Source organism: Phocoena sinus, chromosome 7, assembly GCF_008692025.1.
Source record: "Phocoena sinus isolate mPhoSin1 chromosome 7, mPhoSin1.pri, whole genome shotgun sequence".
Lineage (NCBI taxonomy): Eukaryota > Metazoa > Chordata > Mammalia > Artiodactyla > Phocoenidae > Phocoena > Phocoena sinus.
Window position 1 is genome coordinate 100,812,086 of NC_045769.1, and position 26,662 is coordinate 100,838,747.

At 34.8% G+C, this 26,662-nt stretch overlaps 1 protein-coding gene across 9 annotated transcripts in view; it reads left to right on the forward strand.

The window, feature by feature from the left end:
- DPP10 (dipeptidyl peptidase like 10) overlaps window positions 1-26,662 on the forward strand; it is a 1,311,492-nt gene that overhangs the window by 1,249,806 nt on the left and 35,024 nt on the right. For all 9 annotated transcript variants that reach the window (XM_032638357.1, XM_032638358.1, XM_032638361.1 and 6 more), the window contains 3 exons: window positions 256-303; window positions 15,299-15,397; window positions 15,505-15,574. In XM_032638357.1, coding sequence (XP_032494248.1) covers window positions 256-303; window positions 15,299-15,397; window positions 15,505-15,574 — 217 coding nt within the window. The remainder of the gene's footprint in view (window positions 1-255; window positions 304-15,298; window positions 15,398-15,504; window positions 15,575-26,662) is intronic.

Here is a 26,662-nt window from a genome sequence, read left to right on the forward strand (position 1 = left end):
TATAGAAGTATAGGGCATTTTGGAGGAGGGAGAATTGTAACAATAATCCTGCAAATAGTTTCTTTCCCCGTATATTCTTACTTCTCTGAATAGAATATCCATAGAAAGGAATGAAATCTAATAATTGGGTTTCTGTTTCATTATGTTTTAACTATGAAATGTTTTATTTGGAAAAAAGAACTCTATCATGTGATCTTCCAGTAGTCATTATTTAGATGTCTTTAAAATGTTTATACATACATTTCTAAAATCTAGGTCCAGGGGTTCCAGTGGTCAGCCTACATGACACGGACAACCCAGCAAGTAAGTACATGAAGACAACATCATGGTTGGCATTGGTCCTTAGTATTATATTATTTATTCTGACTGTTGTACTCTATAGAGCCTTCTTCAAAGGAGGCCCCAGCCTGAGGAAAGTAGCGTCGGCACCATCACCTTGACCTTGTGTGTGTAAGAGAAACATTAAAGCAAATGGTTTGAGCCATGTTACAATTGGAGTTGGTTCTTATATGCCTGAAATAGGCTATCTACTGTATCTTAATTGAATAAGGAGTGATTGATGAGACTCGTTTAGATATATTTCAGCTTACTGGCCCCTTATACTCTGGTTCATTCTTTCCTGAGCCTCATATAAATTTTCCTCCAGAGCAACACATTTACTTTTGGGAAAAATTATTCAATTGTCCATCATCTGTTGAGCGAGGACTTGATCAGGCAATATGACAGAGGCTGGGTGTTCATTGCTAGTAAGATGTGGTCAATGTGTTTAAGAACTTTAATAGTAGAGTGTATAAATACAAACATGGCTGAGCTGATCTTAAAAATGAATATCCAGGTTGCTTCCTGCCTCCCTGTTTCCTTCTTTTCATCTATCCTTCTTTTCCTTCTTTCATTTAAAAACTTTATTTAATCAACAAAACTTTATTTAATCAACACTCTCATGCTCTAATGATTTACCATAATCTAGTAAATGAGGCTTATATTTATTAACACATTTACTCCTCAGAACACCCCCTGATGTTGTTAATTTTGTTATCCTTTTTTAAAGATGAGGGAACTGAGCCACAAAGAGGTTAACAAACTTGGCTAGAGTCACTCTAATATAACAGGTGGCAGCGCCAAGAATCAAATAAGATCGTCTGACTCAAGAATAGGGTTTATTATCACTACCATACAATGGTAGCTCATTCTACTGTGTTTTTGTCTGTCTCATCACATACTTAGGTTTAAGTAGTAGTCTTACTTAAATGCTTTGACTTAAAGGAGAGACAGGCATAAAAGTAAAATGTTGAATGACAAATATCATTTTTAGAGGGCACAGAAAGACCTTTTAGACTCTTCAAATACCACCATATGGAGACTTCCTGCCTATTCTAGAGAAAGACAAAACTTCTAAATAGTTAATGGAGTTCTGTGTGGTTGGAAATCAGTTAGCACATCTTTAATTTCTACTTAGTGTAAATCCTAAAGCGGTTATGGTAAGCAAATTAAATCTGTTGAATATTAACACTAACGGCAACAATAATGATAACAAATACAGTTTATTTGATAAAGTAGAAAGAACGTTGAATTTCACAGATAGAAAAATTAGTGTATAAAGTGAGTCCACCACATACCTTTTGTGGATATAATCTCATAGAATCAATTTCCTTGTAAAAAAATAGCAAATGAAATTTCTGTGAGGATGAGATACATTTGCAACATAGACACTCAATAAACAGCAACTATTTGTGTTACATTGCATATTCTGCCAAAATGATATATTTTTTTAAATCCCCAACCTGACTTTAATTAATTTTATTCTACTGTTAAAAGGCAATGTTGTTTTCTAATAACTTTTGTTTCAAATCATGACACACTTTCCTCTGAGGGAAACCTTTCTGATTTTCTCATTTATAAGTGAATTCTGATAGTCTCAGGATCAAGAAAAACAAAAAGGGACTGTGAACAGTGATCAGGTGCTTAATTTTATTTTCAAAAGACAATTATTTATTGAGATAAAATTTACATTTGATTGCAAGTAAATCTTTGGGTTAATGGATCTTTGGGTTAATGGATCTTCAGTTTAATATTCATTAAACTAATGAATCAGTCATAACTCATTTTGGGGCCACACGAAGCAGAATAAAGCATGAAAAGTATATTGAAAAATGAAAATATTTAACAAACATGGAAAACCTTTAAACCACCAGTTATCAAAGAAATGCAAAGTAAAACATTGCCAAGTAATTTTTCCTAACAAATTAATAACATCAAAAAATTTACATTGCTAATGAGGATATAATGAGGCTCTCATAAATTGCTGGTAGAAATATAAATTACAGCAAATCTTTTGGAAAAAAATAACCATAAGCCTTAAATCTTTTATATCTATTTACCCTATATTTTTCCTTTTAATAGTTTATACTGAAGAGATATTTAATTATAATGTGATGGATTGAGTGCTACTGCTTCAGCTAGTACCTTACACATTCATGTTTTAAGACACCATGAGGAAGAGACCAATACTTTTTCTTTTTAGCTATTTTTCTCTTGACATCTGAAATAAAGTAATCAAAAAAGAGAGAAAATTATAACCATGCTACTGATGGTAGTGAAAAAACATAATAAAAATAATAAAAGGGGTGATTTGTAAATAAACTTTAATGGAATACTGATTTGTGCCCTGAATATCTTCCATTTGTCTTTTCAGAGCCACTCTTAACTGTTTTTCTCTCCCATGGCCTCTACCCCAGCAGGAGTTTGTACTGATGACTTAAGTTCTGCTGCCATTTGGCTGCCAATTGGATCCAGCTAAAGTGAATCCTATAGGTGACTGAAGAGAGGCAGAAAAGTGACTCTGGAGTCTATTTCTCCAGTGCTATCCCTGTGGAGTCACCCAAGTTGCTTTGACTCTTGGGTGAAGGTCACTGTGGATCTTTCATGCAACCAACTCCAAGTAACTGCTCTCTCCTCTTGACCTGCTGGCCTAGCCTTTGTCATAAGCCCTGGGTTATGGTACTACCCCTTATGACCTCCCTGCCCTTTGTCCTATATTTGTAAATACTCCTTTATTAAAATTTCATCAAATTGTTCTAATAGAGTTGCCACTAGTTCCCCACTAGGATTAAAAATAAAAATACATTTTTAAAAGTCAGTTCTTCAAAACTGTTTAAGCTATAGTTCTAAGTGTTTAAGGAGTTCAAATATTTATGCCACTTAAACAAAATTATTTGAAAATGCATATTAAAATTCCAGAAGGCAATATTTGAAAACAGTAGAAGTCTTGTATTTGCCTGGCAGCCTTTCAGATGATTTTTTGTTCTTTTTTCTTAAGTATTTTCCTAATGTTCTACAATGAACATATATTACCTGTATAATGAAAAAGAAACCCTTCATTAAAATGTTCAGTGACGAGATTGGTTCAAGATGGCGGAGTAGAAGGATGTGCTCTCACTCCCTCTTTCGAAAACACCAGAATCACAACTAACTGCTGAACAATCATTGACAGGAAGACACTGGAACTCACTAAAAAAGATACCCCACATGCAAAGACAAAGGAGAAGCCTCAGTGAGATGGTAGGAGGGGCGCAATCACAATAAAATCAAATCCCATAACTGCTGGGTGGGTGACTCAGGAACTGGAGAACACTTACACGACAGAAGTCCACCTACTGTAGTGAAGCTTCTGAGCCCCACGTCAGGCTTCCCAACCTGGGGGTCCGGCAACGAGAGGAGGAATTCCAAGAGAATCAGACTTTGAAGGCTAGCAGGATTTGATTGCAGGACTTCGACAGGACTGGGGGAAACAGAGACTCCACTCTCAGAGGGCACACACAAAGTAGTGTGTGCATCAGCACCCAGAGGAAGGAGCAGTGACCCCATAGAAGACTGAACCAGACCTGCTTGCTAGTGTTGGAGGGTCTCTTGAAGAGGCAGGGGGTGGCTGTGCCTCACTGCAAGGACAAAGACACTGGCAGCAGAAGTTCTGGGAAGTACTCCTTGGCGTGAGCCCTCTGGGAGTCCACCATTAGCTCCACCAAACAGCCCAGCTAGGCTCCAGTGTTGGGTCCCCTCAGGCCAAACAACCAACAGGGAGGGAACCCAGCCCCACCCATCAGCAGACAAGTGGATTAAAGTTTTACTGAGCTCTGCCCACCAAAGCAACAGCCAGCTCTACCCACCACCAGTCTCTGCCATCAGGAAACTTGCACAAGCCTCATAGATGGCTTCATCCACCAGAGGGCAGACAGCAGAATCAAGAAGAATTACAGTCCTGCAGCCTGTGGAACAAAAACCGCATTCACAGAAAGATAGACAAGATGGAAAGTCAGAGGGCTATGTACCAGATGAAGGAACAAGATAAAACCCCAGAAAAACAACTAAATGAAATGGAGATAGGCAATCTTCCAGAAAAAAAATTCAGAATAATGATAGTGAAGATGATCCAGGACCTTGGAAAAAGAATGGAGGCAAAGATCTAGAAGATGCAAGAAATGTTTAACAAACACCTAGAAGAATTAAAGAACAAAAAAACAGAGATGAATAATACAATAACTGAAATGAAAACTACACTAGAAGGAATCAATAGAAGAATAACTGAGGCAGAAGAACACATAAGTAACCTGGAAGACAGAATGGTGGAATTCACTGCCATGGAACAGAATAAAGAAAAAAGAATGAAAAGAAATGAAGACAGCCTAAGAGACCTCTGGGACAACATTGAACACAACAACATTCACGTTATAGGGGTCCCAGAAGGAGAAGAGAGAGAGAAAGACCTGAGAATATATTTGAAGAGATTATAGTCAAAAACTTCCCTAAAATGGAAGAGGAAATAGCCACCCAAGTCCAGGAAGTGTAAAGAGTCCCATACAGGATAAATCCAAGGAGAAACACACTGAGACACACTGCAATCAAATTGGCAAAACTTAAAAACAAAGAAAAATTATTGAAAGCAGCAAGGGAAAAATGACAAATAAAATACAAAGGAACTCTGATAAGGTTAACAGCTGATTTCTCAGCAGAAACTCTACAAGCCAGAAGGGAGTGGCATGATATACTTAAAGTGAGGAAAGGAAAGAAACTATAACCAAGATTACTCTACAGAGCGAGGACCTCATCCAGATTCGATGGAGAAATCAAAAGCTTTACAGACAAGCAAAAGCTAAGAGAATTCAGCACCACCAAACCAACTCTACAACAAATGCTAAAGGAACTTCTCTAAGTGGAAACACAAGAGAAGAAAAGGACCTACAAAAACAAACCCAAAGCAATTAAGAAAATGGTCATAGGAACATACATATCGATAATTACCTTAAACCTGAACGGATTAAATGCTCCAACCAAAAGACACAGGCTTGCTGAATGGATACAGAAACAAGACCCATATATATGCTGTCTACAAGAGACCAACTTCAGACCTAGGGACACATACAGACTGAAACTGAGGGGATGGAAAAAGATATTCCATGCAAATTGAAATCAAAAGAAAGCTGGAGTAGCAATACTCATATCAGATAAAATAGACTTTAAAATAAAGAATGTTAAAAGAGACAAAGAAGGACACTACATAATGATCAAGGGATCAATCCAAGAAGAAGATATAACAATTATAAATATATATGCACCCGGGCTTCCCTGGTGGTGCAGTGGTTGAGAGTCCGCCTGCAGATGCAAGGGACACAGGTTCATGCCCCGGTCCGGGAAGATCCCACATGCCGCAGAGAGGCTGGGCCCACGAGCCATGGCCGCTGAGCCTGTGTGTCCGGAGCCTGTGCTCCGCAATGGGAGAGGCCACAGCAGTGAGAGGCCTGCGTACCACAGCAAAAAAAAAAAAAAAAGATATATATATATATATATATATATATATATATATATATATATACACACCCAACATAGGAGCACCTCAATACATAAGGCAACGGCTAACAGCTCTAAAAGAGGAAATTAACAGTAACACAATAGTGGGGGATTTTAACACCTCACTTACACCAATGGACAGGTCATCCAAACAGAAAATTAATAAGGAAACACAAGCTTTAAATGACACAATAGACCACATAGATTTAATTGATATTTCTAGGACATTCCATCCAAAAACAGCAGATTTTACTTTCTCTCAAGTGTGCATGGAACATTCTCCAGGATAGATCATATCTTGGGCCACAAATCAAGCCTCAATTAATTAAAAAAATTGAAATCATATCAAGCATCTTTTCTGACCACAACGCTATGAGGTTAGAAATCAATTACAGGGAAAAAAACGTAAAAAAAAACCACATGGAGGCTAAACAATAAGTTACTAACTAACCAAGAGATCTTTGAAGAAATCAAAGAGGAAATCAGAAAATAACTAGAGACAACTGACAGTGAAAACACGATGATCCAAAACCTATGGGATGCAGCAAAAGCAGTTCTAAGGCGGAAATTTATAGCTATACAAGCCTACCTCAAGAAACAGGAAAAATCTCAATTAAACAATCTAACGTTACACCTAAAGGAACTAGAGAAAGAAGAAAAAACAAAACCCAAAGTTAGCAGAAGGAAAGAAATCATAAAGAACAGAGAAGAAATGAATGAAATAGAAACAAAGAAAACAATAGCAAAGATCAATAGAACTAAAAGCTGGTTCTTTGAGAAAAAAATCTAAATTGATAAACCATTAGCCAGACTCATCAAGAAAAAGAGGGAGAGGACTTAAATCAATAAAATTAGAAATGAAAAAGGAGAAGTTACAACAGACACCACAGAAATACAAAGGATCCTAGGGGACTACTACAAGCAACTCTATGCCAATGAAATGGACGAATTCTTAGAAAGATATACCCTTCCAAGACTGACCCAGGAGGAAATAGAAAATATGAACAGACAAATCACAAGTAATGAAATTGAAACTGTGATTAAAAATCTTCCCACACACAAAAGTCCAGGACCAGATGGCTTCACAGTTGAATTCTATCAAACATTTAGAGAAGAGCTAACATCCACCCTTCTCAAACTTTTCCAAAAAATTGCAGAGGATGGAGCACTCACAATCTCATTCTGTGAGGCCACCATCACCCCGATACCAAAACCAGACAAAGATACTACAAAAAAAGAAAATTACAGACCAATATCACTGATGAATATAGATGCAAAAATCCTCAACAATATACTAGCAAACAGAATCCAACAACACATTAAAAGGATCATACACCATGTTCAAGTGGGATTTATCAAAGGGATGCAAGGATTCTTCAACATATGCAAATCAATCAGTGTGATACACCATATTAACAAATTGAAGAATAAAAACCATATGACCATCTTAATAGATGCAGAAAAGGCTTTTGACAAAATTCAACACTCATTTATGATAAAAACTCTCCAGAAAGTAGGCATAGAGGGAACTTACCTCAACATAATAAAGGCCATATATGACAAACCCACAGCAAACATCATTCTCAATGGTGAAAAACTGAAAACATTTCCTCTAAGACCAGGAACAAGACAAGGATGTGCAATCTCACCACCATTATTCAACATAGTTTTGGAAGTCCTACCCACGGCAGTCAGAGAAGAAAAAGAAATAAAAGGAATACAAATTGGAAAAGAAGCAGTAAAATTGTCAGTGTTTGCAGATGACGTGATACTATACATGGAGAATCCTAAAGATGCCACCAGAAAACTGCTAGAGCTAATCAATTAATTTGGTAAAGTAGCAGGATACAAAATTAATGCACGGAAATCTCTTGCATTCCTATACACTAATGATGAAAAATCTGAAAGAGAAATTAAGGAAACACTCCCATTTACCATTGCAACAAAAAGAATAAAATACCTAGGAATAAACCTACCTAGGGAGACAAAAGACCTGTAATCAGAAAGCTAAGACACTGATGAACGAAAGATGATACCAACAGATGGATAGATATACCATGTTCTTGGATTGGGAGAATCAATACTGTGGAAATGACTATACTACCTAAAGCAATATGCAGGTTCAATGCAATCCCTATCAAATTACCGATGGCATTTTTTACAGAACTAGAACAGAAAATCTTAAAATTTGTATGGAGACACAAAAGACCCCGAATAGCCAAAGCAGTCTTGAGGGAAAAAAACAGAGCTGTAGGAATCAGACTCCCTGAATTCAGACTGTACTACAAAGCTACAATAATCAAGACAATATGGTACTGGCACAAAAACAGAAATATAGATCAGTGGAACAGGAAAGAAGGCCCAGAGATAAACCCACGCACCTATGGTCAACTAATCTATGACAAAGGAGGCAACGATATACAATGGAGAAGAGACAGTTTCTTCAACAAGTGGCGCTGGGAAAACTGGACAGCTACATGTAAAAGAATAAAATAGAACACTCCCTAACACCATACACAAAAGTAAACTCAAAATGTATTAGAGACCTAAATTTATAAGACCGGACACTGTAAAACTCTAAGAGGAAAACATAGGAAGAACACTCTGACATAAATCACAGCAAGATCTTTTTTGATCCATCTCCTAGAGTAATGGAAATAAAAACAAAAATAAATAAATGGGACCTAATGAAACTTAAAAGCTTTTGCACAGCAAAGGAAACCATAAACAAGATGAAAAGACAGCCCTCAGTATGGGAAAAAATATTTGCAAATGAATCAATGAATAAAGGATTAATCTCCAAAATATATAAACAGCTCATGCAGCTCAGTATTAAAGAAACAGTCAACCCAACCCAAAAAGGTTAGAAGACCTAAATAGACATTTCTCCAAAGACATACAGCTGGCCAACAGACACATGAAAAGCTGCTCAACATCATCATTGTTAGAGAAATGCAAATCAAAACTACAATGAGGTATCACCTCACACCGGTTAGAATGGGTATCATCAGAAAATCTACAAACAACAAATGCTGGAGAGGGTGTGGAGAAAAGGGAACCCTCTTGCACTCTAGGTGGGAATGTAAATTGATACAGCCACTATGGAGAACAGTATGGAGGTTCCTTAAAAAACTAAAAATAGAACTACCATACAACCCAGCAATTCCACTACTGGGCATATACCCAGAGGAAACCATAATTCAAAAAGACACATGCACCCCAATATTCATTGCAGCCCTATTTACAATAGCCAGGTCACGGAAGCCACCTAAATGTACATCGACAGTTGAATGGATAAAGATTTGGTACATATATACAATGGAATATTACTGAGCCATAAAAAGGAACAAAATTGGGTCATTTGTGGAGACGTGGATGCATCTAGAGACTTTCATACAGAGTGAAGTAAGTCAGAAAGAGAAAAACAAATATCGTATATTAACGCATATATGTGGAACCTAGAAATTTATACAGATGAACCGGTTTGCAGAGCAGAAATTGAGACACAGAAGTAGAAAAAAAACGTATGGACACCAAGGGGGGAAAGCGGCCGGGGTTCGGGGTGGTGGTGTGATGAATTGGGAAATTGGGACTGACGTGTATATACTGATGTGTATAAAATATATGACTAATAAGAACCTGCTGTATAAAAAAATAAATAAAATTAAATAAAAATAAATGTTCAGTGACTAGGAAATGATATATATATGTAAAATTTTGCTTAGTATTTCAAAGTCTTTTGTCTCATTGGTATCTTTCCTTTTCCTCTTTTTATATTTTCTTTTTCCTTATGTGTATATGATTTCTTTTGCTTTAATTCATTTTTCGACTCTTCTCTTTCTTCCTTTCTCTTCATTGCATCTCCTTCTCATCTCTCCTTATACTTCTTCTCTAATATTTTCTCATCTCTCCCTTACTTCCTTCTTCCTAATTTTCTGTTCTCATTTTAATCCTCTTTTCCTCTTCAATTGCACAATTAAAATCATATCTTAATACTACCTTGTCTTCATAATGTTTCACAAAAAACTATGATTGAAACATATTTTCTGAATTTATCATGAAAAAAACTCTGTATGCTTTTGAAAATGGTGTATTTTCTTCTGTATTTTTTTTTCCTTAAATATAATTTTATTTCTCTGTGACCATGGGTTGATTTTTTTTTTTACCATGAGCAAATGAATACCTTTGATTTAGAAGTAAAAAAATTTCAACTACCTCTTATCTCATGTAATTTATTTTTCCCATTCCTTTTTGATAATAAAGAGAAGCCATGAGAAATTATTAGTATATCACTCTCATATCACTGCCTCTAGCTGTATTTATTCATTCATTTATTTAGTTAGCTAGTCACTGTAATACAATAAACTATTGTCCACTTATAAAAATATTTATCCAACAAGATGCTCTCTAGTAAGGTATAAAGGTAAAAGTTTAATGGGCTTTAGTCTCTAAAAATTGCTGCCTATGTCATTAACAAATATCAGGTGATATTGGTTTCTAAATACAAAAAGAATGCTTTTACCCACAATTAAGTTCATTAAGTGCATTTTTATGACAAGTCTTACATTATAAATGCTGAATCCTTAATGAAAGTGTACAAAGTTGAATTATTCACATTTTAAATTTTATAATTGAATATTTGGTATAGATTCTTTGAAAATATGCTATTATTTAAATAATCTGAAATTTCTTGTATCAGGGAGATAGAAGAAATCTGTGAGAACATCTAATTTCCCAAATTTGTATTATAGAGGACGACACTTATTTATAAGAGAGGTGGTTTGGTGTGCCTGAAATCACACAGATTCACAGTCCAAAGCAAGAATCAGAAAATTTAATGGTTATAATAGAATATGATAATTTTTCTGGTAGAAGTGGACACAGTTCAAATAAAGAGGAAGTCAGTGGAAAGCATTTCTGGAAGAAAGAATGTGAATACACAATCATGAGGAATGAAACTATTTTTTTTTTTTTTTTTTTTTTTTGCAGTACGCGGGCCTCTCACTGCTGTAGCCTCTCCTGCTGCGGAGCACAGGCTCCGGATGCGCAGGCTCAGCGGCCATGGCTTATGGGCCCAGCCGCTCCGCGGCATGTGGGATCTTCCTGGACCGGGGCACGAACCCGCGTCCCCTGCATTGGCAGGCGGACTGTCAACCACTGCGCCACCAGGGAAGCCCAGGAATGAAACTATTTACACTTGCAAGATAAAAGTTTTTCAATGTGGCTGGAACAAAACATTTAAGATAAATCAAAGGTATAGGCTATAGGGCAGGCTGGAGCCAGATCATAAAAGCCTTGTGTTTCATCCTAAGGAGTTTGTAATTAACAATAAAGTGTCAATGATAAACCATTGACAATTAAAATAATATTCTTATTCTGGCCATGGAGTACCTGAAAGTAGACATGGCCTCTTGGCAAAAAGAAAGAAAAGAAAAGTGAAACAGAAAATTAAAGAATTTTTTTTTTCAAAAATAACTGTTTAAAATACATGAAACAACACTTTTCAAGCATGGGACAAGAGTCACGATAGGCCTCTGATCCCTGAAAGAAGGGGAAAAAGGTGAATGTTGTAATTGTCCTGGCTCTCTGGCTAGAATTATTTTTTGAATTCTAGGGTAAAGAGGAACAATTAAATAAGTGTATAAGGGTATCTCAGAGTCACAGTTGAGACAGAAATTGGCATTCAGAAGGGTTGAAGATTCTGGAATGTTGGGAAAGTGGACAACACTGGAGCACAAGAAGAGACAGAGAGAGGACACCAGGAATCTGCATAGGGTTACAAGGGATCATCTTGCATGTGTTGCTGAAAATACCTAGTTGAGCATACATAGGAAGATACTCTGAGCCTGGGAAAAGCCAGAGCTCACACAGTGCTGGAATATATTAAAGTTCCAAACAGTCAGAACACTGGAATGTTTAGAAGAGATCCCAGAAGAGTCATGCCTTAGTATTAGAGCTTAACAAGTCATAGAGCAAAGATCATTCACACTCAAACTAAATAAAATATTTTTTAAAGCTTTCAAATAATTAAGCTGGGGCTTCGCTGGTGGCGCAGTGGTTGAGAGTCCGCCTGCTGATGCAGGGGACGCGGGTTCGTGCCCCTGTCCGGGAATATCCCACATGCCATGGAGCGGCTGGGCCCGTGAGCCATGGCCGCTGAGCCTGTGCGTCCGGAGCCTGTGCTCCGCAACGGGAGAGGCCACAACAGTGAGAGGCACGCGTAGCGCAAAAAAAAAAGCTGACCTGCAAATAGCTTAAACGTCTGCTATAACACAGTCCAACAATTAATAAAAGGACAGAACGATGTCCAGAACTCAACAATGTAGACATCACAGTGGTTAGAATCCAATAAAACATTACTGGCTACATATAGAAGCTAGAAAATATGACTCATAACTAGGAAAAGAAAGCCAGTGAATTGAGACAGATTCAGATATGATGGAAATGATGGAATCCACTGACAAATACAATAAATTGGCTATTATAAATATGCTAAAATATATCAAGAAAAAATGAATGTAGTGATAAATAGAATATATTTTAAGAACTTAAAATATGTGAAATTAAAACTTCTCTGAAAAATACTAAAAGCAAATTAGACACTGCAGAAGAAATATTAGTGAACTTGAAACATTATCTATAGACACTTCCAGATGCAGAGGAAGCTAATGAAAGAAATGAACAGACCCTAAGATAGTTTAGGTCAATATCCATATCTATAATATTTTAAATTAAAGTTGAAATGGAAAAAATATTTGATGAAATAATGGCCAAATCCAAATCTGATGAAAAATATAAAGTTGCTCAACAACCCTCAAGCAGGATACAAAAATAAAAAGACATTTACTTCCATATATTACATACATAGTAAGAGAGCCAAGAGTGACTGCAGGCTTCTCATCAGAAAAAAGCAATGGAGAAAAATCTTTAGAATACTGATGGGAAGCAAAACAATACAAAACTATCAACATAGAATAACAAACTTAGAAAATATCCTTCAAAAGTAAATCCAAAATAAAGAATCAAGAAAAAAGAAACAAGAAGGTGTTGCCATCAGACATGGATGTTTAAATAACACAAAGATCAAAGAAGAATTTAGGAAAATAATTGGAAAATATTTTGAGCCAAATGAAAATGAAAACACAACTAATCTAAATTTAGGGATACCTAACATTGTGATTAGAAATAAGTTTATATCTCTAAATTCTTTATAAAAAAGGAAATCTTTAGATTTAGAAAAAAAAGAGCAAATTAATCCAAAGTAAATTGAAGGAAGGCAATTATAAAGATAAGAATAGAAATAAATGATATAGAAAATGGACTGGCAGTAGAGAAAAGCATATTAAAAACCAAAATTATTTTCTTAGAAAACATAAATAAAATTGATAAAGTTCTAGATAGAGCCTTAAAAGAAAAAGTACACTGTCATTTTCATTAATGAAATAGATGATGTTAATAACAGGTTCTACAAACATTGTAATGCCAGTAATGGAATATTATAAGTAATTTTAGGGCAGTAAATTTGACATCTTAGATAAAATGGGTAAATTTCTTAAAAGAAAAGTTGCTAAACATTCAAACAGGAAGATATACAATATATAAATATCCCATTATCTACTAAAAGTTTTAATTCACAGTTAATACTCTTCCCACAAAGTAAATTCCAGTTCCAGTAGCTTCACTGGTACATTCTGTTCAACATTTACTATATTAATACCAAGTTCACATATACTCTCAGAAAATATAAGGCCAGCATCAACCAGATTCCAAATTCAACATAGACATAACAAGGACAAAAAAAATCAATTTTTCACATGAATATCGGTGCAAAATTCCTTAACTAAATAGTAGCAAGAAAAATCCAGCAATTTATAAAAGGGTAATGTATTATGACTATATGGGGTTTACCTGAGGAATCCATGATTGCTATGATATTCAATAATTATTCAATGCAACTTACAATGTTATATTGTCAACAACTCAAAGGATTTAGAAAAAATATTTGATTAAAAATGAAAAACAACAATAATAATAAAGTAGTAATAATAACTGGGCCAGAAGAAAAATAAATGATTTAACTTGATGAATGGTATGTACAAAAATACTACAACTGACATCATACTTAATGTTGAAGACAATGCATTTCCCCCAAAACTGGGAAAAAGTAAAAATGTCTGCTCTCACCACCTCTTTGCAACATTGTATTAGAGGACTTAGTGAAATGAGGCAAGAAAAAGAAATATAGGTAAAAAAAATTGCCTTTATTTGCAGAAGATATAAATAAAACAGAACCAAATAAACAAACAAAAAAAATGGAATCCACACACACTCATAATACTATTAGAAATAATGAGTGAATTTATCAGGGTTATTACAAGTATAGGTTAATATATAAAACTCAACTATTTTATATACTATAAGGCAAGGCAAAATTTTAAAATAGTTAAAAATAACGACTTAAAGTAACATCTGAAACTATGTACTATATACTATAGTATACTATATACTATATACATCTAATAGAAATGTGTCAGTCTGCTAAAATGAAAGCAAACATTTCTGGAAGAAATTAAAGACTCAAATGGATATATACATGCATACATATTTATGGATTAGAAAGTTCACTATTTTTAGTATATAAAAATCCCCAATAAATCTATATTTTTAATATAGCAGTCAAAATTCCAGCAAGTTACTGATGTTTCTCTCCCTTCATGTTTTGCCAGTTTTCTCTCTCTTTTTTTTTTTGGTTTTTATGAAAAAAACCATTTTAATATTTTCTATTGCTATATTGTTGAATTCATTAATCTTTTCTTCTGCAGTATCTAATATGTTGTTAATCCTATCCAGTATTTTTTCATCTTAGATTTTATAGTTTTCATGTATCTCAAATTTTTCAGTTCTTATTTTTAGAATTTTAACTTGTTTGTTTTTAAAATGTCTTTCATCTTTCTCCTTAATATCCTCAGGCTTTTTTAAAACTTAACACATGGAATGTAATTATAATCTCTGTTTTAAAGTCATTATCTATTATATGCATCTGTGTCATTTCTGGGTTCTTTCTATTGAATAAAATTTGTACTCATCATGGGTGATATTTTCCTGATTTTTTGCATGCTTGGTAACTTTGTATTAGAATTCAGGCATTGTGAATTTTAAATCATTGGGTGCTACATAATTTTGTATTATTTAAAATATATTCTTAAGCATAACATGATCAGATTTACATTTTGAAAACGTAAATGCTAATTCCAAGTATAAGGGGCAACTGGAGACAATTTCACTGGAATAAAGAAGCTCAGTTAGAAACTTGTAATAATCCAGAAGAGAATTTATGAGAGAGTAATCGGTGACTAGCACAGTGCCTGTCAAATGGTAATGATGGATAATTATTTGTGTTACACTGTTTCTTAATCAACACATAGAGATTATTTACACTATCCTTTTTGACTTACAGAATATTTTATATTGGAAAGCAATTCTATGCTGAAGGAAGCTATCCTGAAGAAGAAGAGAGTAAAGTCAGAAATTAAAACGCTTCATATTGATGACTATGGTAAAGTTTTGTGCATGCTGTTATTCAAAAAAAAAACTTTCTCTGCACCTTATAGTTTTACATATAAATGACTCTCCATCTTTAATATTTTGCTCTTTCTTTAAAAGAACTTCCTTTACAGTTGTCCTTTCCCAAAGATTTTACGGACCGAAACCAGTATGCTCTTCTGTTAATAATGTAAGTATCTTATTTGTTTTTGAAATAAAGGAACCTAAAGAGTTTAGAATTTTTCTTATGTCTCACATGGCAGTATTCTGATTAAAAAACAACAGAAGAAGTCCTATATGTGTAGATAACTGGGACAGCTGTCAGTTGTATGAGTTCCTCAAGGACACTACCACTAAATAATATGGAAGGGTGTGTAATTGCTTGTGCTTCTTGCATCCCAAATTGCACTCAATGTTACTCCTGGGAATAATGACACATATAGTTTGGTTTATGGATGTCTGCTTAGCAATTACTCAAGCACTATGCTCCCTTTGTTTTCTTTCTTTCTTTCTTTGTGATATATTTGTCATATCAAAGTTATACTAGATTTGTAAAAGCCATTTTTTTTTAATTGTGGTGAGAGCACTTAACATGAGATCTACCCACTGGACAAAATTTTAGGAATACAATACAGTGTTGTTAACTACACGCACAGTGCTGTCTAGCAGATCTCTAGAACTTATTCATCTTGCATGACTGAAACTTAATACCCTTTGAAAAGCAACTCCCCATCCCTCCTCCCTCCAGCCCCTGGCAACCACCATTCTACTCTCTGCTTCTATGAATCTGACTATTTTAGATGCCTCATGTAAGTGGAATCATGCAATATTTGCCCTTCTGTGACTGGTTGTTTCACTTAGCATGATGTTTTTAAAGTATATCCATGTTTTCACAGGTAAGCCTTATGTTTTCTATTAGTTCTTGATGCAGCATTGAGGAAACATTTATTTCCACTGTTGAAACAATTTGTTATATTTATATTACTCTTACCAGTTTTCCTTCCTGGATTTAAGGTCAGCAGGAGGCCACTCCTGTCCTCAGAAAAACCTGACCCTTAGGTTTTTCCAACTTGGAATTGACTTTGGAATTGAATTCATTCATACTTTCTGTGAGATTATATTGTGACTATATACTACTGGGCACAGAGGCCTCTAACATCTATTGGTTAACTAACTTGATATTGATGTAGAATTGTATTCCTGAGAGTTATTAGTTATTTTCCTTACTAAGAACCCAGCCAACATATTGCTATGACAGTGCTTAAAATTGTATACAATTGTTCAGACCCTTTTTGGAAGAGTAGAATAGAAAGTAACATTACTTGTTATGACTATTGAATGTGGACAGTAAGTATTCAGTCTGCGGAATCCAACTGCCTGGCTTCAAATTCCAGTTTTGTCATTTACTAACAGTGTGTCCTTGAACAAGTTACATAACCTCTTGTAAGGTTCAGCTTTTCCAAATATAAAATGGGCATTATAATCCAGCCTATGTTTTAAGGCTGCTTTTTAGATTAAATGAAATAACATATAAAATGCCTAGCACATGTGAGTCTTATAATTATTGTGATTATAATTCATTCATTTTTATATAGATTGCATTGATTTAGATCTTTTGATAAATAGAAGCAATTTGTCATTTCATTTTAATAAGCCAAATAATACAGAAAATACAATACTTAATATTTGCACTCACTCCAGTGTTTATTCCTACATCTAATACCTTGAGCTATCTTTGTTTCTTATGCCAGGACCTTTCTCCTTTGTCCCTAATAGCCAGAGGCCCTGAAATTTCTTGGTATCTTCCTGAGGAAGTTCTTATTTGCTCTTTTCTTATCTTAACTCCTTCTCCTGTATCTTCTCTTTCACTTAGTTGTCTTTAGTGTTTTTTTTTTAATCGAAGTATAATAAATTTTAATTGATTTACAATGTTTCAGGTATACAGCAAAGTGATTCAGTTAATCTATTATAAATATACTTAATCTATTTTATATATATATATATATATATATATATATATATATTTTATACATAGTGTATATATGTTTATCCCAAACTCCTAATTTATCCGTCCTCCCCCATTTCCCCTTTGGTAACCATAAGTTTGTTTTCTATGTCTGTGAGTCTATTTCTGTTTTGTAAGTAAGTTCATTTTTATCATTTTTTAAGATTCCATGTATAAGTGATAGGGTATGATATTTGTCTTTCTCTGTATGACTTCATTTAGTATGATAATCTTTAGGTCCATCCATGTTGTTGCACATGGCATTATTTCATTCAGTTTTGTGACTGAGTATTCAATTCCTATTTGAACTGTATGTGTGATTTATTGGGGAAATAATCTCAGGCACTAAAATGAGAAAAAACTGAAAAAAAAATTCTCAACCTCGTGTTCTGTCTCAGTCATATCTCCTTTTGGGAAAAGGGATTGTTCTTTTTATTCACTGAGAAATGAGGCTTCTCAGGGAAAGGAACTCTACAAGGCATCCTTCCTTGAAGCATGACTTACATATGCAGTTGGATGCGTAGACAGTTCTTCCCATTCACATATCTACTGGCTCCAGAGTGTGTCAGACTTTGGGGGAAAAAGTAGACAAGAGTTCAAATTCTCTCTCTAGCCTTGAGTCAGAGAAGCCAACTGGCTTGTCCTGCCATCAGATTTGTGCTTTGGTCTGGGTGATTTTTAGTTCATAAGAAGAATATAAGGAATTACACAAGACTCAACTCTCTTATTAGAAAGGAATAGTCAAGTGTTTTTTAGAGGCAGGAGAGTAGAGTAAAAGTACTGGCTTAGGAGTCAGGTAGGCCTGGGTTCAAATATCAGCTCAAAGATTTACCAGTACGTTGCTTAATTTTTCTAAGCTTCAGTTTCCTTATAAATAAATTGAAGACAAAAACATGGACTGATATATATAAACATGTCACCATAGTGTCTAGAAGAGCATAAACATTTGCAGTTGGTGTTTAATAAATTGTAACCATAAACATAGTTATTATTAGAAGTAGTAGTCATTTTAATATTTAAAAGTATCAATATAAACATTTAATAATATATTTTAGCATCCATAAAATTATTTAATAGACATTACTAAAGCAGATAAAATAATATAGTTAGGCCTATAGAGTTTAATTTGCCACTTTTTTGTTGAAAAGAAGAATAAAAGTATTAATTCATTAGTTTTCATTTGTTTTTATATGCTGATTATGCTAAATATTAATTTAATTTATCCAAACTCCTTGATTTTTAGAGGTAAATTCTCAGAAGTTTCACAGAATATGACTTACAAAGCCAAACAGGATTTTTTTCTTTTTTGATTCTATATTTATAAAATGATCGATTACTTTAAGCTACACGATCATTCCTAAAATATTTATGCTTGGAAACCCATATAGGTCAGAATGGCTTAAGTGTAAAGTGTCTTTTACCTGTTTTTTAGAAGGTTTACAATTTAAGGGTATTTTTTTTCTTAAGATTAAGTACTGTGTTCAGTTATAAGTGGACTCCACACTCGAAAAAAGAAAATAATAACAATTGTCTTTTTTTCCCTAAATGGACAATTTGACAGTGAAGAATAGTAAATAAACTAATATTTAAATGAGGCTAAGAGATGATTTAGTGATTTTGTTGTCACTACTTTATTGCTATTCTGTGCAGTGCATCTAGTACCCGACATGCTGTGAGTCACTTCTTCATCTATAGAGATGGGTTCGCGTCCAGGAAATTCTATAGTGAATGCGTAAGTTGGAGACTGGCTGCAGCAATCTGAGTTGAAGGAAGATTGGCCTTGAAGAAAGTAGCCTCTGGCTATCAGGAATCATCTTTCTGCTAAATTTTCATTATGGAACCTCAGAAGAAATGGTCCTTTGAGGACCTCTCTGAGTTTTCTGAAACTCAAACCTAATTTCATGATATTGAAAGTACAAGTGAATCAATGGCAACCAAATATTTTCCTGTAATAGAAAATCTAAGAAGCATTGCCACTACAACTGTTTCTCAGTGGTCTCAACTTACAGTAGCTTCTGTGGGGTCATGACCCCTTTTTCTTTTTTTACTCCTATTGTCCTTTCTCCAGTCTTTCTCCTTAATGTTATATTGAGTACTTAAGACCCCAGTAGTCTATATTCACGTTCATACCTATTCTATATGCATCTAGTCTATACTATATATACTATATCCATCTATATCCATTTCAGCATGTATCTCCTTGAATTATTGTTTCTTATGTTATTCTATTTTCTACTCCTATATGTGTAACTTAGCACAATACAAATTTCCCATGTTGCTTTTATGTGCAAGAAGCTGTGCTAATGGCTGAAATGGCATCTTGAAATCTGTAATCATTTTTTTGGATTTGTGTTATCTCCGCAATACCTAGCACCCATAGTGGAACCTTATGAAAACTTACTAACTAATCTGTAATTCTTTTAATAGTGCAAGACTGAAGATTACTTGAGAGAGAGCCTACAGTTATAGATGCTTATTTGATAAATTAATATAAATCTAAAGGCCTAGAGCCTGATAGGAAACAATCTAAACAGATATACTGTTATTAGAGATGAAAGGTGTTTTCTCTGTTCACTGTGTTCCTGAAGACAAGCATATCAAGCTGAGTTTCATTCAGTACCAAGGAATCACCATGTCTTCCCATTTCATACCCTTTCATGTTCAACTTATCCATGCCACCCTCGGCAAAGGTGTAACGCAGAGAGGCAGTGACTGTTCAACACATTACATTAATTTCCAGAATGCAACATCCTTTATCATGCCCTTATGACTTAGTCCCATCTTGCTGAATTCATCTTCCTTGAAATCCTAATGAATTCTTTTTTTTCATTTTTTTTTTGCTGTATGCGGGCCTCTCACTGTTGTGGCCTCTCCCGTCGCGGAGCACAGGCTCCGGACACGCAGGCTCAGCGGCCATGGCTCACGGGCCCAGCCGCTCCGCGGCATGTGGGATCCTCCCGGACCGGGGCATGAACCCGTGTCCCCTGCATCGGCAGGAGGACTCTCAACCACTGCGCCACCAGGGAAGCCCCCCTAATGAATTCTTGATCATCCATCAAGTCTTATCTTCCTGAAGCTTTCTTTCACCCTCTTCATCAGCCCATCTATATCCTATAACAATCTCCAATCTATGCCTCCTCCTACAGTGACAGCCTTCTGTTCAAAGTCTTTCCATATATCTTGAATCATATTGATCATATTGTTACTTTTCCCACTTTACCCTAATTTGGTAGGATGTTTTTATATACTATTTAGGGAATTTGTGACTCCCACTAGATTTTGCACCAATGTTTCTGAAGGAAAAATCCACGGTCTAGAAGTGAGTATTTAGAGAATTTATAGAATGGCTTATGAATATTTCAGCATCTTAAGAAAATAGAAATGTTAAAAGTCTTTATTTTAATATAGTAATGTATTCCATGTATTAAAAAATGCCTTATTCATTTCTGTCTTCCTCACAGCAACTAGTTTTTGCAGAGTTGCTCCACAAATTTGTGTTGAGTGAAGAGATTGACAATGGCCAGAAATCAGATGAATATGGTTATTACTACTGTTTCCCACTAAGCCATTTTAACTGGAGAGCATTATTCATTTTTATCTAGATATTTTCATCATTTAGTCAATGTTATTCATATCAGAGTCCTAAGACTTGGTCATCTTAATGGAAGTAAGCTGTTTGCCAGCTCTCTTTGTATAGTTATTCTGTTAAAAAGCAGGGTATAATTGGTACATTCATAGTGAGCGAAATTATCCAGCTACTCATCTCCAGCAGTCAAGTTAACATCACTACTTTTTTCATACACACATTTTCCTTTCAAAAAACAATATGGATATTACTTAAAATGTTGAATAACATTAGGTTCTTGGGACCATAGTGTCTTGTCTTGACCTTTGAACCAATGGAGTCCTCCAAGAGCCCACACTCTTCTTCAAGTCCCACACCAGGCATAGAGCATAACTGGACGAGTCAATTCTAATCTGTCACCCTGCTCTCTACCTACACTTCCTTTTCTGTAATGTATTGCTATATCCTCTCTCTTTCAGTTTCTTTTCCACTCTGCTGCTAGAGGGAACTTTGTGAGATCCATATCTGAAAATGTGGCTCTCCTGGGAAAAATCCCCTCATTATTATTCAACAATTGATTAAAAGTTCACATTTTCTAACACAGCATACAAAAGTCTTCATCTGTTTCCCACATATCTCTCCATCTTCATCTGGCTCCACCTACCCTCTAAAGAGACATTTAGTGCTCTAGATATTTTTTAAAACTGTTTTAAAAATGAAATACCAGGGGCTTCCCTGGTGGCGCAGTGGTTGAGAGTCTGCCTGCCAATGCAGGGGACACGGGTTCGTGCCCCAGTCCGGGAAGATCCCACATGCCATGGAGCGGCTGGGCCTGTGAGCCATGGCCGCTAAGCCTGCACGTCCGGAGCCTGTGCTCTGCAACGGGAGAGGCCACAACAGTGAGAGGCCCTCGTACCGCAAAAAAAAAAAAAAAAAGAAATACCAGCTTCTCAATCATTTCTCTGTGTCTTTTTCCACAGTCTCCCAGTACCTTTAGTTTCTATTAAGACTTTGAGATGTATTTTTACATAATTCTATACATACCTCTGTTATAACATGAAACCACACCAGATTACATACAATATTTGCTTTGCTGTCTCTTCTTTTAAACTATAAACTCATTGCTGATAACAACCCTTTTTGTATTGTTTTACCTTAACACAGTGCTTAGAGCATTATTTATGTTCATAAAATATTCATAGAATGAATGAATAAATGAATGTATGAATGAGTGAATATATGAATGAAGGAATAAACAGAGAAATCAATCACCCCTGAGTTAGTCATCAGGAATGAGTTAAATCAAAGTAGAGAAAAAGACAAGTAAACTATGAGAGTTTATAATGTGTTAAATCAGCCCTTAGGATGAGTCAGTTTTTCTGCAGTTTAGTTTTCCTCTCAGAAAAACATGAGGTGAGTTTCTCATTTCTCTTAAAATCTTTCTGGATAAAGCTAAATAATGATTGGTTTTCAGGCTATCTTTTTACTGTTTCTCTTTTACATTGGATTATTGAGATTATCTTCTTAAAATAATAGGATTTGATAATAGCTACCATTTATTGAGTGTTTATTGTACAAGGCACACCATGCTAAGGATATATAAATGCCATCTTTAATTCTTACAGAGACCAAGTGAGGTAAATATCACTTTCCTCAGTTTAACACAAGGAAACTATGACTAAAATATGGCATGGATATTAACTCCAAGATCATGGGCAGGACAAAATGAGTGTTTGAACTCAAAGGTGTTTTCAATTTATTTTTCAGATCAAAAAGCTCTGCTGTTTCTATTATGCAATACTCTACTTACATATCGCATTGCATGATAATTATTATTGGAAGATTATCAAAAATGCTGTCCAGAATCAATAGGGACTTCTCTAAAACCAAATTCATATAACCTTTCGTTCTTCCCACTTAACAGTTTGTGATAATCTCTAGAATGTAACATTTTCCACCTGTACCGTGTTAATGCTTTGGTGTAAAATAAAGATTATAAAGGACGAATTGTGGGATTGGGATTGACATGTATACACTACTATGTATAAAATAGGTAACTAATGAGAACCTACTGTATAGCACAGGGAATTCTACTCAATGCTCTGTGGTGACTTAAATGGGAAAGAAATCCAAAAAAGAGGGGATATACGTATACGTATAGCTGATTCACTTTGCTGTACAGCAGAAACTAACACAACATTGTAAAGCAACTATGCTCCAATAAAAAATTAATTTAAAAAATCATGATAAGTTCCTAGATAGTCCACATGAAAGATCAAATTCTCAATCCACACTATTTCATAAAATTCCAAATTCTAATCAGAGGGTTCACTTTATGGGAAGTCTTTACTCTCTTCACTTACTATGTGAATTCATAGACTTTTGAGCAGATCAGATTGTTAGAAGTAAGTTTGTTTTGTTTCCCAAGAGTAAAGACACACATATTCCAAAATTTCTATAACAATATTTGATTATCCACTTGTTCATGCCAAATACATACCCATTTCACTCTCAGGTTCTTACAAAGATAACGCATTTGCTGGATGTAAATGGACAAGAGAGATTGCTAGTACTTGTCTCAATGAGTCATCACTGCTTTGCCATGTAAGGGGGGTCAAACTTTAAATTTTAAGTTTCTGACTTTTCTCATTCTTGTTCATGTTGCTCATTTAAGTGAATGTAAAATGTACTCACACTGTAATACCCAGGAAATGATGAAGAGAAAAGACAGTGGCATTTAATCTTGGTAATGGAAGGAGGGAAGGTGATCATTACTTTTTATATTATTCTTGAACAGATTAGAGCTTGTTCTTTCACAGTTTATAGATAATGCCTCTTAATGTCAGTATTAATTTCTTAGTACTGTTTAAAACTGTACACACTCAAAGTTGATGTATTAAGAAAATGTCACAGGGAAAAAAATTCTAAATTTACAAAAATGTGTATGTAATATGTAAGACATAATATTCTCTTGACTATTCTTTTAAATTGATAGATTTATGTACATATACTAGTATAAAAATATATAGTCACTTCTATGACTTACATATTTATACCATTTTAGCTCTTTTCCTCTCATAATACAGGTCTCAGATATTAATGGTTTCCTATGAATGACGTGAATGATGTGATATGGTTTCATATGAATAATGTCAATTGATTACCTTTTTGAAACATACAAGTATATTCTATATTTAAAGATATGCTTCTGAGTGCTTTTCATAAGAAATGCTTCCTAACTCTGTTTTTTTTTGGTTTGGATGGTCACATATTAAGTCATAAATGTAAGGCTATAACTATATTAGATCATTCTTTTCTTCTGTTTTAATTATTTATTTTTTTCTGAAATCTATGATAGAAGAAAACATTAACTATGTTACTAATTTGACATGTCTTTGAAAGGTTAAACTAAGGATACTAAACATGGTGTTTTCTCCTTTGGTAATCCAGCAAAGCCCCAAGCTGAAGGAGTGCATCAGTGACATTATGTTACTTATTCATAGTTAGCACTACAGTTATTATTATTTCTGTTTAACTGACACAACAATGTAAGCTAAGATTAAAATTACCTGTGTTTATGTAGCCACATTTTTCAGTTGATAAATTGACATTTAGAATCCAGCTAAAGGATTCTAGTTAGGGAAAATGTATTGTATAACCACCATGTATTATTGAAGGTGAATGATGCCCTGTCTACGATAAAATGAAAGTTCAAAGTTTGTATATAATTAGTATCCATCCCTATATTATAAATCCATTGCAATCCATGATATACATCCTATGTATTGTATGCCTCAATGTTACACTCACAACATTCTCATGCTGAATTGTATTCTATTTTAGAAAATGAAGGGAGTTCTCTGGGGCTCTAGTGGTTAGAACTTGGCACTTTCACTGCCTTGGCCCAGGGTTCAACCCATGGTTGGGACACTAAGATCCCACAAGCCGTGCAGCACACACACACACACACACACACACACACACACACAATGGAAAATGAAGAAATATGAGATTGTTGTGAAGATTGCCATCAGCTTCTTATTTTAATATACACATACTTCTATTTCTTTTGGAATATACCCATATTCCTTAAGCCAGCATGTAGAATATTTTCCATTATAATATCTAAAGCAGACCTTTTGCATAAAAGATTTACATAACAATTATATTCACATAAAGAATGAGGTAGAGTCTCCTGTTCTCCATCTGTTTATACAATGTGCTAAACTGTCTTTTGACTGTGAGTGATTTAGGTGTCAGTGTCTCAAATGCCAGGGGGTGGATGAAGCGCTCTCTAGCTCAGTGATTACACAACCATCCCCAGCAACTGAAAATAAAGATCAACAAACCCCTTTCTCTTTCGACCTCCTCAACCACTCTGTTAGAAATTATCCCAAATGGAAATTGGCCAACAAATAAGAATTCACGTAGTAGGACTTCGACGGTAGGGATCATTAGGAGATTGGAACTTCCATTTTATTGCATAATTTCTGTCTGCAAGACATCCCTGAGGCCCTTTTCTGTTGGTTCTTTTCTGATAATTTTATGTGCTGTCTAAGATGTTTATCCCGAGGTTAATTTTGTGTGGATAATACTAACAGTCCATTTTGGGGTTTTGTAGTTGGCTCATTAATATCCGTGCTGTTTAACATTTCAACCTGTGTTCTGATAAGCTCTTCATTCTTTGGCTTCCTATATCAATATAAATAACTGAATTCTGTTTTTTTTCATTGCTCTAATGATAGTTTTATGCAGTTTTTATATCATGCTAAGGAACAATCTCTAGCTTCTATTCAAGAGAAATCAAAGAGCAAAATAGAATTGAATGTCCTTACAGACAAGGAAGAATGCCTTTAGCAGACAGAAATTGACCCTGATATGTGGAAAGCTATTCTACTAAAAATCGAAGGAGGAAAAGAAGAGAAGTGAGAAGAGCAGTAGGGTAAGGATGAAAAAAGATGCAGTTTTATTAACACAAAATACCCTCCCAAATTTGAGATCAAATTTTGATCAAGAAAAAACATTAAATTTATTGTCTGAGCAGCTTCTTGAATATAAAGAAAACTATTGAAAAAACATAATGCCTCAAAAAAAAAACCCTAATATCTATGTCATAAGTTCTATAAATCAGAAAGGTATATGAGGGTAACATTCTCTTGTTTTAGTGGTTCCAGAAGAAGTATATATCTGTGGAAGCAAAAGAAAGAATTTACACATACAGAGACACACAAATTACACTCAGATGCATAATCACATGTGACTATGTGTAGAAAGAAATCAATTACACAGGAAAAAAACAGAAATACATACATATTCATTCATTCTAAGTTAACTGAAAGACCCACCCACTGTGCAAAGTAGAACACTTTTACTGCAACTGAATTTTTCATCCTTTGGACTGAGCCAAATAAGAAAAACTTGATTTTTATAATGTAAAAGCTCAGGACTTATCACTGCAGAGTTGCCTAGGGATGGCCAGGTTTGGGAGCTCAGCTTCCTTGAGAGGAATGGAAGATGAAGCAGTCAAGTCCCATAGCATTGACCAGAACATTGGGTTAATAATATTTAACAAACTACAAACTGGACACTTTGCTAAGCAATTTATATATATATATTATTTTATTTAATAGTTATCATAACTCTACTAGGTAGACACTATTATTATCATCTTCCACACCAAAGCAAACTTAGGCATAGGGAAGGGAAGG